At 43.7% G+C, this 16,684-nt stretch overlaps 1 protein-coding gene across 6 annotated transcripts in view; it reads left to right on the top strand.

Annotated features, from left to right (window-relative positions):
- DNAH3 (dynein axonemal heavy chain 3) overlaps positions 1-16,684 on the top strand; it is a 188,326-nt gene that overhangs the window by 46,295 nt on the left and 125,347 nt on the right. For all 6 annotated transcript variants that reach the window (XM_078344834.1, XM_078344833.1, XM_035267124.3 and 3 more), the window contains 5 exons: positions 902-1,055; positions 2,300-2,444; positions 6,356-6,567; positions 12,365-12,456; positions 14,737-14,851. In XM_078344834.1, the coding sequence (XP_078200960.1) occupies positions 902-1,055; positions 2,300-2,444; positions 6,356-6,567; positions 12,365-12,456; positions 14,737-14,851 (718 nt within the window). The remainder of the gene's footprint in view (positions 1-901; positions 1,056-2,299; positions 2,445-6,355; positions 6,568-12,364; positions 12,457-14,736; positions 14,852-16,684) is intronic.

The following is a 16,684-nucleotide window of genomic DNA, read 5'->3' as shown; positions in this document are numbered from 1 at the left end:
AAGCTGGTACTTTTTCTATCCTTGTTTTATGTACCTGAGGCATAGAGTTTAAGTAACTTTCCCAAGACTACTTAGCTACTAAGTGGCAAGGTGGGAATTTGAATCTAGCTTGTCTGGCTCAAGACCCTGTTCACTTGATGCTATATTATTCTACCTCATTAGAAAAGGGGAGCACTGAGACCTGCTTTGTTGATCATGTGGATGAAATCGATAAATCTCTGGAAAGGTCACCCCGATCACTCTAGCTACCGCAGCCCACCACGTCTGTCTGCTAGTTACTCTGCCCTGTTTTATTTTCTCCACAGCATTTATCACTAACAAAAATAACGTATTGTTTGTCTTGTCTATGAATTTATTCATCCATCCATCTATCCAGCCATTCATCCATCATCCATTCATCTATCTATCTTTCCATCCATCCATCCATCCATACATGTCTGTTGTCTAGGTCTCCCTCAATTAAAATACAAGCTCCATGAAGGTGGAAAGCTTAATAGCACACTTCACAGATATATTCCTGATGCCTAGGGCAGTTCTAGGATGTATTAGGCACTCAATAACAAATGTCTAATGGCTGAATGGATAAATAGTATGTATATATGTACATATATCTTATACAAATTTACCTGTACAGAAAAACACCTGGAAATGTTTAACCACCGACAGGCTCACAGCAGCTCCATTTCTGGGAGGTGGTCTTATAGGTAGTTTGACTTATTGTTTCATCTTCATTTATTTTGAGAGAGAGAGGTAGAGAGATGGAGTGGAGAGGATGCGGGGAGGAAATCTGCAGGTACCTGGTCAAATTAACTGCAGGCTTAAATATGGGCAAACAGAGCTGATGTTTTAAAAGTGCACAAAATGCAAAGTCCAAATGTGACCAGGCTGTCTTTACTTTCAGGTGCTCAGAATTTGAGTCGAAACTTGAGGTCTACCACAAAGAACTGGAAGGTTTTAGGAAGCGTGAAGTGATGACTATGGAAGAAATGAAGCACAATGTTGAAAAGCTTAATGAGCTTTCAAAGAACCTAGATCAGGCGCTGGTGGAATTTGAGGTTTGGGATCTTGAGATGGGGACTTATGATGCTCTACTGCTCTTTTGGTTCTGATCCTTGCTTGCGTATTTCCAGTTTCTTAACAGGTGGATAGTATTGATTAACTCATTAGCCAGTTATTTCATTGGTACTTTCTTTTTTTGTTTTTAAGACAGGGTCTCACTCTGATATCCAGGCTAGAGTGCAGTAGTGTGAGCTCAGCTCACTGCAACTGCCACCTCCTGGGTTCAAGCGATTCTCCTGCTTCAGCCTCCAAAGTAGTTGGGATTGCAGGCATGTGCCACCATGCCCAGCTAATTTTTTGTATTTTTAGTAGAGATGGAGTTTTGCCTTGTTGGCTAGGCTGGTCTTGAACTCCTGACCCCAAGTGATCCACCTGCCTCAGCCTCCCAAAGTGCTGGGATTACAGGCATGAGCCACAGTGCTCAGCTCATTGGTACTTTCAACTACCTTTTCCCACATCCCTTCATGACACCAGACTTTTCCCTTTGTTAGTTACTGAGCACCCAAAGAAGAAATTATAATAAGGTTAATGCTCACATATATTAAGCATTTATTGTGTGCTTAGCAATGATGAAGAGTTTCATATGCGATATTTCATTTAATGCCTGTAACACAGCTTTGGGTTAGGTACTGTTATTATCCTCACTTATCCCTGAAGTAAGAGAACTAAGCCTTGAAGAAGCTAAGTAACTTTCCCCAAAGGTCAGCTGGTAAGTTGTTTAACCATTAAAATTCTTACCTCCGGGGCAAGTTGGTACAAGGAGGTGACTTCATATAAGTAGCTAAAGTACATATGAAAATTATGAAACAGATATGGCTATCGTAGAGTGGAAACAGAGATGAAAGGGCAAAAGCAACATTAAAACTGTCATAACAGAATTAAGTATTCTTAAGATAGCCAAATTTATGAAATGTCACTATAGCTGATCTCAGTGACAAGTTCCCTTATTTGTTCAAAGGGTGTTGATTATTTGCTATGTGCCAGATGATCTAACTGCTGAAGACACAACGAGCTGATTATCCTACAGTTTCAACCAGACAGACCTCAGCTGCCAAGGTCCTTGGAGGTGGCAGAGGGACAGTAATGCTTGAGTTCCTGCTTTAGTTCCCTCTCTTACTCTTCAGCTGAACAAGCATTTCCCTCCACTTGGTTTTCAAGGCGCTGAGGAATTTGCCATGGTGCCTTCTAGGGTTTAGGAGAACAACTCATCCCATAAACAGCATCTCCTTTTGCCTTTCAGCTGATCAATAAGGAGGAAGAGCTATTGGAAAAGGACAAGAGTACCTATCCTCTTCTGCAAGCCATGCTGATTAACAAAGTGCCTTATGAGCAGCTGTGGACGACAGCCTATGAGTTCAGTACCAAGTCTGAGGAATGGATGAATGGTATGTGGTGATCTCACTCTGCTGGGACAGATGGGGATGGGTGCAGGATCCACCCAGCCACTTCTGAAATCCAGGTTGCATTTAAGAATCTGTCTGGACTTGGCTGGGCACAGTGGCTCACGCCTGTAATCCCAACACTTTGGGAGGCCGAGGCAGGTGGATCATGAGGTCAAGAGATAGAAACCATCCTGGCCAACATGGTGAAACCCCCTCTCAACTAAAAAATACAAAAATTAGCTGGACATGGTGGCATGCACCTGTAGTCCCAGCTAATCAGGAGGCTGAGGCAGTAGAATTGCTTGAACCGGGGAGACGGAGGTTGCAGTGAGCTGAGATCACACCACTGCACTCTAGCCTGGCGCCTGGCAACAGAGCAAGACTCTGTCTCAAAAAAAAAACAAAAAAAAATCTGTCTGGACTTTTAATCAGATTTTGACACTCCATATTAAGGTATCCACAGTCAAAATTTTTTGATGTGATAATAAAAATAGAAGGTGGAGAAAGAGCCAGATCTATTTTCAGGATAAAATACAATAGGCAGCCACCCAGAGTCACGACTTTGAGTTGCCGATGGTGGAAGAACAGATGGCAGTTTTATGATGGTTCTGCTTCAGGAAAGGCCAGGGTGCCATAGACACCCTTTTACTCTAGGACCTGGGGTCCAGAAAGGTATTGAGGAGTTGGAATCAACAGGACTCAGTGATTGATCCAATATGGGGTAAGGGGGGCAGGGAGGAAGAGCATTATTTTCCTCCCAAAGGTAAGAATTTTATTGCCTCAAAGTTAGTTTATCTTGCTTTTCTTTTTCTAGTTACTTAAGGTAGCAACTTGGATGATTGATTTTAGAACTTTCTCCCTTTTTAATGTTATAAATTTCTCCTTTATAGTTGTACTTCACAAATTTTGTTCAATTTAAAAGACTTTCTAATTTCCTTTGAGACGCCTCTAGGACCCATGGATTATTTATAAGTGTGTTGTTTAATTTTCAGGTCATTGGAGATTTTCTTGTTATGTTTTTATTGTTATTTCTAATTTAATTCCATTATGGTCATAAAAGACACTGCATGATTTTACTTATTTTCAAGGTGACTCAGAATAAGATTCACCTTGGTAAATGTTCTATTTGCAATAAAAAAGAATGTGTATTCTGCTGTTATTGAGCGGAATATTTTATCAAGGGATCAAGCTGCCTTTGTTAAACACCAGCTTTGGCAGGGCTGTTACTTTGCTAGACATATCCCTGTCCATGGATAAGCAGCAAGTTCTGCGATGGGATTCGTAGTGAGTGTCACTTCACTTTTCCCTTGCAGTGGCTTTCAAAGTATGGTTCCAGGACAAAGCGGCATTCTCATTAACTGAGAACGTGTTAAAAATGCAAAAATCTTGAGCCCTCCCTTGCTCCAGACCTGACTCAGAAACTCTGGGAATGGGGCCCAGAAATCTGTTTTAACAAGCCCTCCTGGCAGTTCTGATGCCTGTTAAACTTGGAAAACTATGAATATCCTACAAAATCCCTCCCTGTCACTCACATTTGGATGGCACCTTCTCTAGTTTCCATTAGAGACACATGTTTTCCCTGTATTATCTGCCTTTGATCATTTAATGGGGAGTTAGAATAGGCAAACGTGGTTAATTGCATGACCTCACATTGCTCTTTTGCCTAAAAGTTATTTGTTTACATTCATGGGGCTGAAGAGTATTCACCTTGAAGAATGACTTCAGCAGTGTTTCTTAGAACTCCAGGATGTCTGAGCTGGACAGGACCTCAGAAGCTATTAATGTTCCCTGCAGCCTCCATACTTGAATCTTGACTGTATCCACAGAGCTACAAAAATTTCCACCTGCTGTCTTATCCTTTGAGATCAGAGTTAGAATTTCAGAATATAGTCTTGCCATAAGCTATGAACTGAGAAGCTACCAAGGCATGTAGATAAAGGGATCCATACCCATTCTTCAAATAGCAGTCTAAAATCCCAGGACGATTTTATGTTCTCTCTTGTTGTAGATATAGATTTGCCAGTTCAGGCTGTCTCTAGACAATCATAAACCGAAGGAAATTGCTTCTAACAGAAATACTACTACTCCTGTTTGCCTGACTGATTGCAAATAACCCAGGCAAGTCACTTTGTTTGTGCTTCACTCTTACAACTATAGAGTGGGAACAATGAAGTGTTAGCCTTACCTAATTTATTCATCCTACTGGGAAAGTCACTGTGATAATTCAGCCAAACCCTCCCGAGTAGAGGCTACTCACTTGTCGCGTAGGCGCCTTCTAGCCCAGCACCTTCAATATTTCCTGGTGCATGAAAGATACTCACTTTTTTTTTTTTTGAGACGGAGTCTTGCTCTGTCACCAGGCTGGAGTGCAATGGTGCAATATAAGCTCACTGCAACCTCTGCCTCCTGGGTTCAAGCGATTCTTCCGCCTCAGCCTCTCTAGTAGCTGGGACCACAGGCACGTGCCACCACGCCCAGCTACTTTTTTTGTGTTTTTAGTAGAGATGGGGTTTCACGGCATTGGCCAGGATGGTCTCAATCTCTTGACCTCGTGATCCGCCTGCCTCAGCCTTGAAAGTGCTGGGATTACAGGCGTGAGCCACTGCCCCTGGCCGATACTGACTTTTTTTAAAATTTAAACTTTTGATTACTCCACAAAAATGTTGGGTTGATGAAGCGTGTTAAATTAACAAAGTTATATTTAGTTTCAGCAGTCCTGAAAGAAAAGTATTTTTGAATAAGTTAGCAACATCACATAGCAAGAATTCATACTAATTTGAAATATCTAAGCAGGGAGCAGCAGCATGGAAAGGTCTTAGCCAAATGTGAAACCCAAATGCTAAAGGTTCTTAGCAAAATAAAGGAAAGGGAAGGAAATTAATGTTTTGGACAAATTTTTAAAATGAGATGTCACTCTTTGTTTTTGATAATTTCTTTTTTCTTTGTTCTTTTTTTTTTTTTTTTTTTTTTTTAAGACAGAGTCTCACTCTGTTGTCCAGGCTGGAGAGCAGTGGCACTGTCCTGGCTCATTGCATTCTCTACCTCCCAGGCTCAAGTGGTCCTCCCACCTCAGCCTCCCAAATAGCTGGGTAGCTGGGACTACAGAGCGCACCACCACACCTGGCTGATTTTTTTACATTTTTGATAGAGGCAAGGTTTGACCATGTTGCCCAGGCTGGTCTTGAACTCCTGAGCTCAAGCAATCTGCCTGCTTCAGCCTCCCAAAGTGCTAGGATTATAGATGTGAACCACTGTGCCCTGCCCTGTTTTTAAAATAATTTCAAACTTACATAAAAGTTGCCAGAACAACACAGAGACCTCTCATATCTCCATTCACCTTTCCCCAATGGTTAGTATTTCACAGCTTTTGTGAAGCACTTTTTATTACTACTATAACAGCTTCTAAAGCCAATAATAACAATTCGTTTTCTTTTTTAATTTTTCTTATTGTTTGTGGAGACAGGGTCCTCACTGTGTTGCCCAGGTTGGTCTCAAAGTCCTAGGCTCAAGCAGTCCTCCCACCTTGGCCTCCCCAAATGCTGGCATTACAAGTGAAAGCCACTGCAACTGGCCAAAAAAACATGGTAATAACTATTGATATGCCAATTGTACATCCATTATATTCCAGGCAATATGTTAGCCACTGTACATTATCTCTGTGAATTTCCAAAATCACCCTCCGGGGTATCCATTATTACCCCTGTGATCACAGGAGATACTGTTGGCGCTTAGAAAAGTCCTGTATCATACCCAAGATTCCACTGGCTAAGTGCAGGTTTCAGATCCTCAAAGCCTGTATGTGTTCCAGTCTCCAAAGGATACAGGAGGCACAGCTCTAAGTTCAGGGGATTAAAGGTATGCATGACTAACACCTATGCGATGGTCCGACTCTTCCCTCACTCTTTCTCTTTCAGGACCCCTCTTCTTACTGAATGCTGAGCAAATCACGGAGGAGATAGGGAATATGTGGAGGACAACGTATAAACTGATCAAGACCTTATCTGATGCGCCTGCACCCAAGCGCCTAGCAGAGAATGTAAAGATCAAGATCGATAAGTTCAAGCAGCACCTTCCCATCCTCAGTATTTCTTGCAACCCAGGAATGAAAGACCGGCATTGGCAACAGGTTTCTATCAATCACTGCCCGGCCCCGAGCAGCCCAGCCCAGACCTGGCCCTCGCGGTCCTTGGGAAGGCAGGAAACATTACTAACTCAAGCTTCTCCTTTCTGAAAGGAGAATTTCCTTAAGGCCAAAGGGATAGCAAATGAGAGTGGTAAGCCTTCTGAAGGAAGAAAATAAACTCCCTGCCCCGTGAACAGGTTGGCCCTGTCCCTGGAACCCATATTGCTGGTGGTTGGTTCAGTGTCGTTCCAGTGAATGGCCATAAAGGGTCTCCTTCCTGCTTTCTAAGCAGATGGGCTTTTGGAAGCCAAGAGCCTCCAATCTTGGCCTCCAAGATGTAACAAGGATGTATATGTCCTCTCAATACAGTGACGGGACCTTAAGTTGCTCCTTGACCCAGGATGCACAAAAAAGAAAGTCACATCCCTCCCTGGGGGTTGCTAATAATACCAGATGATGTCCACTTAGGATGACTTCACTTAGGATGACTTTGGTGTGGCCCTTCATTGTCAAACAGGTTCAGAACTCATTTTGCACTCTTTTTTCAGCCCTCTGGGCCTATAAATTAGAATAATATTCTCCTTAAAAATAGTTGGGATTTTTATGAGCAACCAAGTGTGAGGGTGACAAGTGTGGTGTGAACACTAAGCAGAAAAAAGAAAACTCACTGTGTTTCTAAAATAATCATCACATCCAAGGCCTCGCAATGGCCTTGAAACGCCCTCTAGCAGAGAGTTGCTCTGTGCGGAAGTGGAAATGAATATGGCTTTCTTTGGGCAGATTCTTCTCTGACTTGGCCTGTACCCCGCCCCCGTTCAGAGCCACTTTCAAGGCCAGGCATGGTGGCTCATGACCACAATCCCAACAGTTTGAGAAGCTGTTTGGGCCCAGCCTGGGCAATAGAGTGAGACCCCGTCTCTCCCTAATTAATTAATTAATTAGCCAGGCATGGTGGTGCACATTTGTAGTCCGAGCTACTTGGGAGGCTGAGGTGGGAGGATTGCTTGGGCTCCAGATGTCAAGGCTGCATCACGCTATGATCGCACCACTGCACTCCAGCCTGGGAAACGGGGAAAAAAACAAGTATAAGACTGAGGAAATTCTCTCTGAAAGGAACCAGTGGTGACACAGTGACAAGGAGCACTTTGCTCTTCCTAGGGAGACAGAGGCCTTAATATATAAGAGAGTCAGGGATTTTGTAGGGAGACGCTACTTTCATTTCCCAAAAAGTCTTTAGACTCGAGACCTAAGCGAGGATGAAGCGCTGTACAGACAAGGCACAGGCTGTCTGAGTCTGCTTCTGGTTTTTTGTGTTTTTGTTTGGAGATGGAATCTCAGTGTGTTGCCCAGGCTGGAGTGCAGTGACGTGATCTTAGCCCACTACAACCTCCGCCTCCCAGATTCAAGCAATTCTCCTGCCCCACCCTCCTGAGTAGCTGGGACTGCAGGCATGTGCCACCACACTTGGTTACTTTTTGTATTTTTAGTAGAGATGGGATTTCACTAGTCTGATCTTGCTCTATGTCCTCAATGCTTGGGAGATAAAAGCCCCTTGATGCATTGGGAGTGGTCAGACCGGGTGGTCCCTAATTCGCTATACTTCTGTTGCAATCCGTGGTAAACTCAGTACTAGTTCAGCATGTCTTAGAAGGATCTCAAATGCTCTCCACCTGGCTATCTTACCTAAATCTTTACCCTCCCTTTCCATGCCCATAAGATCAATGAGACTGTGCACATAATAAGTGTTTGGAGCCCAGAGCTCAGGGCCAGTGTGTTTTCCACGCTTGTGTTGGTCCCCTGGACCGATGCTGTAAATTCTACTCTTATGTCTCTGTCTTTATTTCCTTTCCTCAATCCCTTGTTACTGCCGGGACTAAGGGCGCCCACGTACAGGGTGGGGCTGGATCCCAACATCTGGGGCCCAACAAATGGGGTCTGGCACCCTACAAACAACAGTGAGCCCCTAAATGGAAGCACAGTGGGCTAAGCAGTTAAGAGTCAAGTTCAGAAAGGACAAAGGCCCCTGATACCCTCCAGGCCACCCCTACGCAGATCCCATTCCTCCCAGCAGTGTATGTAGGTCACACCACAGGCCACCCCAGGGACAGCCCCAGGCTTGGGGATGTCATTCTCTGCCCTGATGCCTAAATTCGGAGATCCACTGGCACGGATGCCAGCTCTGGCAGGGGGATCTGAAGGATTAACACCTGTAGCACTGGAGTCTAAGCTGGATCTTCTGAAGCCAGGCCATGGCAGTGCTGGGGGTTCTGGTCATTTGCAGAACATAGGCAGAAAAAGTTAGAGCTTTATGTTTGGGGCACAGACTTTACAGATAACAGCAAAGGAGTTGCTACTGTGGTTTAAAACAAGATGGACACCACAAATCTGAAAGGCTTTTTGGATCACTCCCTAAGGTATATTTCTGATGTCCTATTTGCAGTCAGTGTTATTTTGGTTATTTTTATCATCATGTGCCTATAACACTCTTGGTCTTCCTTTATGTCAACAATAACTATTTCTGGGTTCCTTTCTTTTGTATTTTCTGTGACATTATAAAATGTTTCCTGGTCTGGCCATGCTCTGTGGCTCATGCCTATAATCCCAACACTTTGGGAGGTCAAGGCGGGTGGATCACCTGAGGTCAGGAATTCGAGACCAGCCTGGCCAATATGGTGAAACCCTATCTCTACTAAAAATACAAAAATTAGCTGGGTGTGGTGGTGCACACCTGTAGTCCCAGCTGCTTGGGAGGCTGAGGCAGGAGAATCACTTGAACCTGGGAGGCGGAGGTTGCAGTGAGCTGAGATTGTGCCATTGCACTCCAGCCTGGGCAACAAGAACAAAACTTCATCTCAAAACAAACAAACAAACAAGACTCCTGGTCTCTGTTAAAAACATGTTCAGTATCTGGTTTGTTATTATTTTCACAGTATATTTTCTTTTCATTCAAACAAAACTCAGAAGATGACTGGTAAGGATATTCCAGGGACCCAGAGTATAAATGAGATGGAAAGACATTTATGAGACCAAATTATTTTTGTTCAGAAATACATAATTGTCAGGAAAAGATGCATCTGGAATACTACACCTGAGTACCCCAGATGCATCTGTTCCTGACAGTCATGTATATTATTTGTCAAATTAGAGGGTATATTCTTTACATTCCTTCTTCCCATAGTGGGTCTTCCTCAGAACAGGCAGAAGTTTTGTATTCTTCACAAATTTCACTCACACTCTGCTTTAACTCAATTGTGATGAGTTTTAATGTTTTTTCCACCCTCGTTTGCTTGGTTTGACCCACAGTTTCTCCTAGTTTTGCACACAAAGGAGCCCTGCACATACAGATGTATGCTCTCTATTACAATGCTTGTTCGCTTCTGTTTGTTGAAACATTTTTTGCAGATGCAAAAGTGGAAGATTAATTTGCTAGTTTTGTTTGTCAGGTGTCTTTTCTGTCAGGGTGCATGTTTTAAAAATAACTTTGTCTTTTTTTTTTTTAAGAGATGGGGTTTCACCATGTTGTTCAGGCTGGTCTCGAACTCCTGACGTTATGATCCACCTGTCTCAGCCTCCCAAAGTGCTGGGATTACAGGCGTGAGCCACCGCACCTGGCCTGTCTTTAAATAATCAAGTATGGAAAAAGGCCAGGTGCGGTGGCTCACGCCTGTTATTCCCAGCACTTTGGGAGGGAGAGGTGGGCAGATCACCTCAGGTCAGGAGTTTGAGACCAGACTGGCCAACATAGTGAAGCCCTATCTCTACTAAAAATACAAAATTTAGCTAGACATGGTGATGTGAGCCTATAATCTCAGCTACTTGGCAGGCTGAGGCAGGAAAATCACTTGAATCCTGGAAGCAGAGGTTGCAGTGAGCCAAGATTGTGCCATTGCACTCCAGCCTGGGCAACAGAGCAAGACTCTGTCTCAAAAAAAAAAGTATGGAAAAAGAAAAATTTTTAAATAACAAAATTTTAACTGCTAAAAAAAAAGTAAAACAGAACAAGGTAACATTTGATCTTAGGGAGAAACTGCATTGATAGATGCCAAAACTGGCCCTCTGTAACTAGTAGAAATATAATGTGAGCCATTTGTGTAGTTTTTTTTTTTTTTTTTTTTAGACAGAGTCTCACTCTGTCACCCAGGCTGGATTACGGTGACACGATCTCGGCTCAGACCTACCTCTGCCTCCTGGGTTCAAGTGATTCTTATGTTTCAACCTCTCAAGTAGCTGGGACTACAGGCACATGCCACAACGCCTGGCTAATTTTTGTATTTTTAGTAGAGACAGGTTTTCACCATGCTGGCCAGGCTAGTCTTGAACTCTTGACCTCAAGTGATCCACCTGCCTCAGCCTCCCAAAGTGCTGGGATTATAGGAGTGAGGCACTATGCCCAGCCAATAATTTTAAAGTATCTAGTAGCCACATTTTAAAAAGTAAAGGGGGGTTGGCATGATGGTTCACACCTGTAATCCCAGTATTTTGTGAGATCAGGGTGAGAGTATTTCTTGAGCCCAGGAGTTCAAGACCAGCCTAGAAAACATAAAGAGACCTCATCTCTACAAAAAAAATTTTTTAAAGAAAAAATTAGCCAGGCATAGAGGTATATGCCTGTGGTCCCAGCTGCTCAGGAGGTTGAGGCAGGAGGATCACTTGAGCCTGGGAGGTCAAGGCTGCAGTGAGTCATGATCACATCACTGCACTTCAGCCTGGGCAACAGAGCAAGACCCTGTCTGATTAAAATTAGCTGGGTGTGGTGGCTCACTACTGTAATATGACAACGTTGGGAGGTTGAAGAGGGAGGATCACTTGAGGCCAGGAGTTTGAGACCACTCTCAGCAACACAGCAAGACCTCATCTCTACAGTAAATTTAAAAATTAGCCAGGCACAATGACGTGCGCCTGTGGCCCCAGCCACTGGGGAGGCTGAGGTGGGAGGATCACTTGGGCCTGGGAGGTCAAAGCGGCAGTGAGCTATGATGGTGCTATTGTACTCCAGCCTGGGAGACAGAGTGAGACCCTGTCTCAAAAAACTTTCTTTAATTTAATTTAAAAATAAATTCATCAGTCACACTAGCCACATCTCCAGTGCTCAGCAGCCACCTGCTGCTGGTGGTTATTCCACTGAGCAGTGCAGATAAAAAGAACATCTTCATTATCACAGAAAGTTCTACTGGACAGCACCGCCTGAGATAATACACACTTGCTTTCGTCTTTTCTTTTCTTTTCTTTTTTTTTTTTTAAAGAAGGGGAAAAAAAGAAAAAGAGGGAAAAAGGAATATTACTTCATTCCTAAAATGGGTTTCAATAATGGCCGATCAATATTTTGAGTGTTTAAAGTGGTTAATGCATATTATATGTGTTTAAAATGGAGACCTCTATTGTGTTTATTTGTTCTGGCTCTGAGTTCAAGTCCTGGATATCGTTATCAATTTGTTGTCTCGTTGAATCTAAATCTCATTATGTGTCTTATGTATCTGGGTGTTAAGATCTCTTATTGTTACATTAATCCTTTTACCCTTGCATCCTTGTAGCTTTGAAATCTATTTTATTAAGTGTGAGAATTGCAACTCCTGCTTTTTATTTATTTATTTTTGCTCTCCATTTGGTTGGTGAGTTTTTTTCCATCCCCTTGTTTTGAGTCTTTGTATATCTTTAGATATATCGTTAGATTTTGTGGATAATGTGTATTTTGTGTGTTTAAAATGGAGAGCCCTATTGAGTTTATTTGTTCTGGATCTTAGTTCCAGTCCCGGATATTGTTATCAATTTTCTGTCTCGTGCTTTCATCTTTTCTTTGCAGATCAGTGAGATTGTCGGCTACGAGATAAAGCCCACCGAAACGACCTGCCTCTCAGATATGCTGGAATTAGGATTCAGCAAATTCATTGAGAAGTAAGGGCTTATCCTTTCCTTCAGGAAAGGTTTTGGTCAAAGGATCTGTGAGTTCCCACAGTGGTCTGATTGTCCCATATCGGGCTGTTTGTTTTTTTCCTGGTGGCATAGGGTGGCTTTAGGCTATTTAGTCACCACCTCCTGACTAGTATTGGTGAAGCATCTATTTTTAGCTGCAGAGCTGATGATGGTTATGACTAGAAAATGGAGTCACGGATTTTATTTTAAAGGGAATTAAAAAAAAAATGTTCTTTGAACCTGAGCTTCAAGCCCAGCTCTCAGTGACTGGGGGCAAAAGCATTCAGCCTTTCTGGGCCTTGGTTTTCTCTTCTTTAAACAAACAAAGCAACAAGGCTCCCTGAGCTTTAAAATTGTATGAAACCTGGTACAATAAGAAGTCTCTTCTCGGCTGGGCACAATGGCTCACACCTGTAATTTCAGCACTTTGCGGGGTAGAGGCAGGCAGATCACTTGAGGTCAGGAGTTCCAGACCAGCCTGGCCAAAATGGTGAAACCCCTGTGTCTACTAAAATTACAAAAGTTAGCCAGGCATCGTGGCACATGCCTGTAGTCTCAGCTACTTGGGAGGCTAAGGCCAGAGGATTGCTTGAACCCAGGAGATGGAGGTTGCAGTGAGCTAAGGTAGCACCACTGTACACTAGCCTGGGCGGCAGAGCAAGACTCCATCTTAATTTAAAAAAAAAAAAGTCTCTTCTCTTGCTTTCTTGCCTTCTCCGGATTCCCCTGGAGTTTGTGTGTGTGAGAATGTTTCCATTTGAATGCTATTTCTAGAACAGAGCTTCTCTCTCTCCCCTTATGCCCCTTTCCGTGGAACAGAGGGGCCATGGATAGGTGGACCCAGTATCAGGAAAATAGTAGGTGTTTTTGAAAGGGGGAGGGATGGGAAGTGGAGCAAGAGCCATCACATAAATTAACAGGTTCAAAATCTCAATAAGAAATCAGAATACAGTGTAGGCACGGTGGCTCATGCCTGTAATTCCGACACTTCGGGAGGCTGAGGTGAGTGGATCACTTGTGGTCAGGAGTTCAAGACCAGCCTGGCCAATATGGTGAAACCCCGTCTCTATTAAAAATACAAAAATTAGCTGGGTGTGGTGGTGGGCACCTGTAATCCCAGCTGCTTGGGAGGCTGAGGTAGGAGAATCGCTTGAATCTGGGAGGCAGAGGTTGCAGTGAACCGAGATCGGTTACATTCTAGCCTGGGTGTCACAGTGAGACTCTGTCTCAATTAAAAAAAAAAGAAAAGAAATCAGAATATGGGCAAATAAGGCATAAACAAAAATGGAAAAAAGAGGTCTTATTTTAGTGACCTTACAACAGGGGTTCTCAACTGGAGCCCATTTCCCATCCCGAAGGGACACTTGGAAAGATCTGGAGACATTTTTGGTTGTCACAACTGGCAACAGATGGGGACAGGGCTGGGGAGTCTGCTGCTGTATCTAGTGGGTAGAGCCCACAGATGCTGCTAAGCACGCTAGAACGTACGGGACAGCTCCCATGACAGTTACCCAGCCTGTGTTCCTTTGCCAGGGCTCATCAAAAGACAAAGGTACCACAAATTTAGTTATAGTCTAATTGGCTTTTAATCAAGATTCATGAATCAGGAAAGCCTCTGTTTTCCAAAACAGAATGAGAGCTCCTACTAGGCAGTAGCATAATGGTAAGTTTTATAAGGAAACAGAACAATACGAAAAAGAAAAAAAAGATTGATTAATATCAGGTTATTTTTTTACAAGAGTTCATTCAAGCAAAGGGAACTTCCTTATTTGCTGACTCAGGTAGACTGGAATCTCCTGTTTTCAGGAAAAATGGTCCTGTTTTGGGATCTATCTCCTTCCTTAAAGATTTAGTTGGATGACATGCCATGTAGCTTGAGTGACTCCATTTTGGTTTTGTCTGGTGCAAACCAAACCAGTTTGGTTTTGGTTTGGTTTCCCGGAGTGCAGTAGTGCAATCATGATCTCCACTCACTGCAGCCTCTACCTCCCAGGCTCAGGTGATCCTCCCACTTTAGCCTCCTGAGTAGCTGGGACTACAGGTACACGCCATACCCAGCTAATTTTTGTGTCTGTAGTGGAGATGGGGTTTTGCTATGTTGCCCAGGCTGGTCTCGAACTCCCAACCTCAAGCAATCCTCCTTGGCCTCCCAGGGTGCTGGGATTCAAGTGTGAGCCACCATTCCTGACCTAAAATTCCTCCTCTGACGTGTCTTCTCTGCCTCCTCCTGTTGATGTTGCTGCTGTTGTGTTCTCTCCTTAGATTGGAGCCCATTGGTGCAGCCGCCAGCAAGGAATACTCTCTGGAGAAAAACTTGGATAAAATGAAGTTAGACTGGGTTAACGTGATGTTCACCTTTGTGAAATACAGGGACACTGTGAGTCTCACTCCAACTGCAACTCCCCCCCCGCCCACCCACTTTGAAAGCAGCCCCATTTATTTGCAGTAGATTACAGAAGCAATTTATTCAGAATGGTGACAAATCTCACAGAGGAATAATCACTCACATCTTGATTTTTTGCTCCTGTCTGCCTTCCTGTGCCAATCATCCCTCTCAGCACTGCCAGAGAGATGCATTATTTAATTCAGAAAGGACTTTTGATTCAGAGCAAGAAGCTTTCTCAGTGCAGAGGAACAAAGCAAGCCTCCTAAATCAGCACCTCAGGGAAGGTGCAGGCTTGTACACACCTCCAAGGCTTCCCAGTCCCGTCAGAAGCACAGGGGCAGACAATGACTAGGGTTTCTCAGATGTTGATTCGTGCAGGAATCACCAGAGACCTTGTTAAAATGCAGGTTCTGATTCAGCAGGTCTGGGATGGGACCTAAGATTCTGCAGATCTAACAGGCTCCCAGATAATATCGATCACATTTTGAAAAGTAAGAATGTAGGTCTTTGTTTTCGCTTGCACTGTAAAAAACACAGGAGTTTTTACAGTGCATGTGAAGGTACACACACCTGAAGTGTTTGCTCAGCTGTCTTTAGGGTCTAGCTTGGTTTGGGGATGGAGTGTGAGGTAGGGATAAGGGCTGCAGCTCTTGGGGAGCTGTAAATCATGGAGGCAACAGGTTGATACATACATCCTGCAGACTGTTGGTTCTTTTTTTCTTTCTTTTTTTGAGATGGAGTGCAACTGCCTGATTTTGGCTCACTGCAACTTCTGCTTCCTGGGCTCAAGCGATTCTCGGGCCTCAGCCTCCTGAGTAGCTGGGATTACAGTGCCCATCACCATACCCAGCTAATTTTTGTATTTTTAATAGAGATGGGGTTTTTATCATGTTGTCCCGCTGGTCTTCAACACTTGACCTCAAGTGATCTGCCCACCTCAGCCTCCCAAAGTGCTGGGATTATAGGCGTGAGTCACTACACCTGGCCCAACCATTGAATCTTAAAGCAGTGCTTCCAAACCTGCATTGTAGAATCATCTGGGATACTTTAAAAATTCCCAGTTGATTCTTCCTGGTCCTCCAATCCCAGAATGCTGGGGCATCTGTATTTTTAAGGCACCCCTGGTTTTTATCGGGTGCAATATGGATTGAGAACCAAAAGCTCTCAAGCCTCCCTCCTCCCCCAGCTGCATGTTATCTACTTGTGACTTCTTTCCCTGTTCAGTTTCAGTAGTCAGAGTGCCTTGATTTCACTCAAAGAGCTGTAGGGGTGGAAAGGTGTGATCCCTTTCCTCACCTAGCATGAAGGTCATTCACTGCCAATACTCCTATAATAAAAGACAGATTAACAAGAGAAAAGCATTAAAAGTTTATTTAATCAAAGTTTTTTGTTGTTTTTGTGACAGAGTCTAGCTCTGTCTCCAGGCTGGAGTGCAGTGGCGCAATCTCAGCTCACTGCAACCTCTGCCTCCCAGGAAAATCCCAGGAGATTTTCCTGCCTCAGCCTCCCAAGTAGCTGGGACTACAGGCATGGACCACCATGCCCAGCTAATTTTTATATTTTTAGTAGAGACAGGGTTTCATCATGTTGGCCAGGATGGTCTGGAGCTCTTGACCTTGTGATCTGCCCACCTGAGCCTCCCAAAGTGCTGTGATTACAGGCATGAGCCACCTCACCCAGCCTAAATATCTTTAAGAAAATTTTCAAGGAAGAAAGTAGAAGTCCTATCTCCTGTAAGACATCGATTCCTATCCCATTAGAGTGGAGTTCCAAGCTGTGAGGTTTTAAGGGGTCAGCATGAAAAATGGGGAGGTAGCTGGATGA

This window comes from Callithrix jacchus, chromosome 12, assembly GCF_049354715.1.
Source record: "Callithrix jacchus isolate 240 chromosome 12, calJac240_pri, whole genome shotgun sequence".
NCBI lineage: Eukaryota > Metazoa > Chordata > Mammalia > Primates > Cebidae > Callithrix > Callithrix jacchus.
This window is presented reverse-complemented; position numbering and strand designations above follow the sequence as displayed.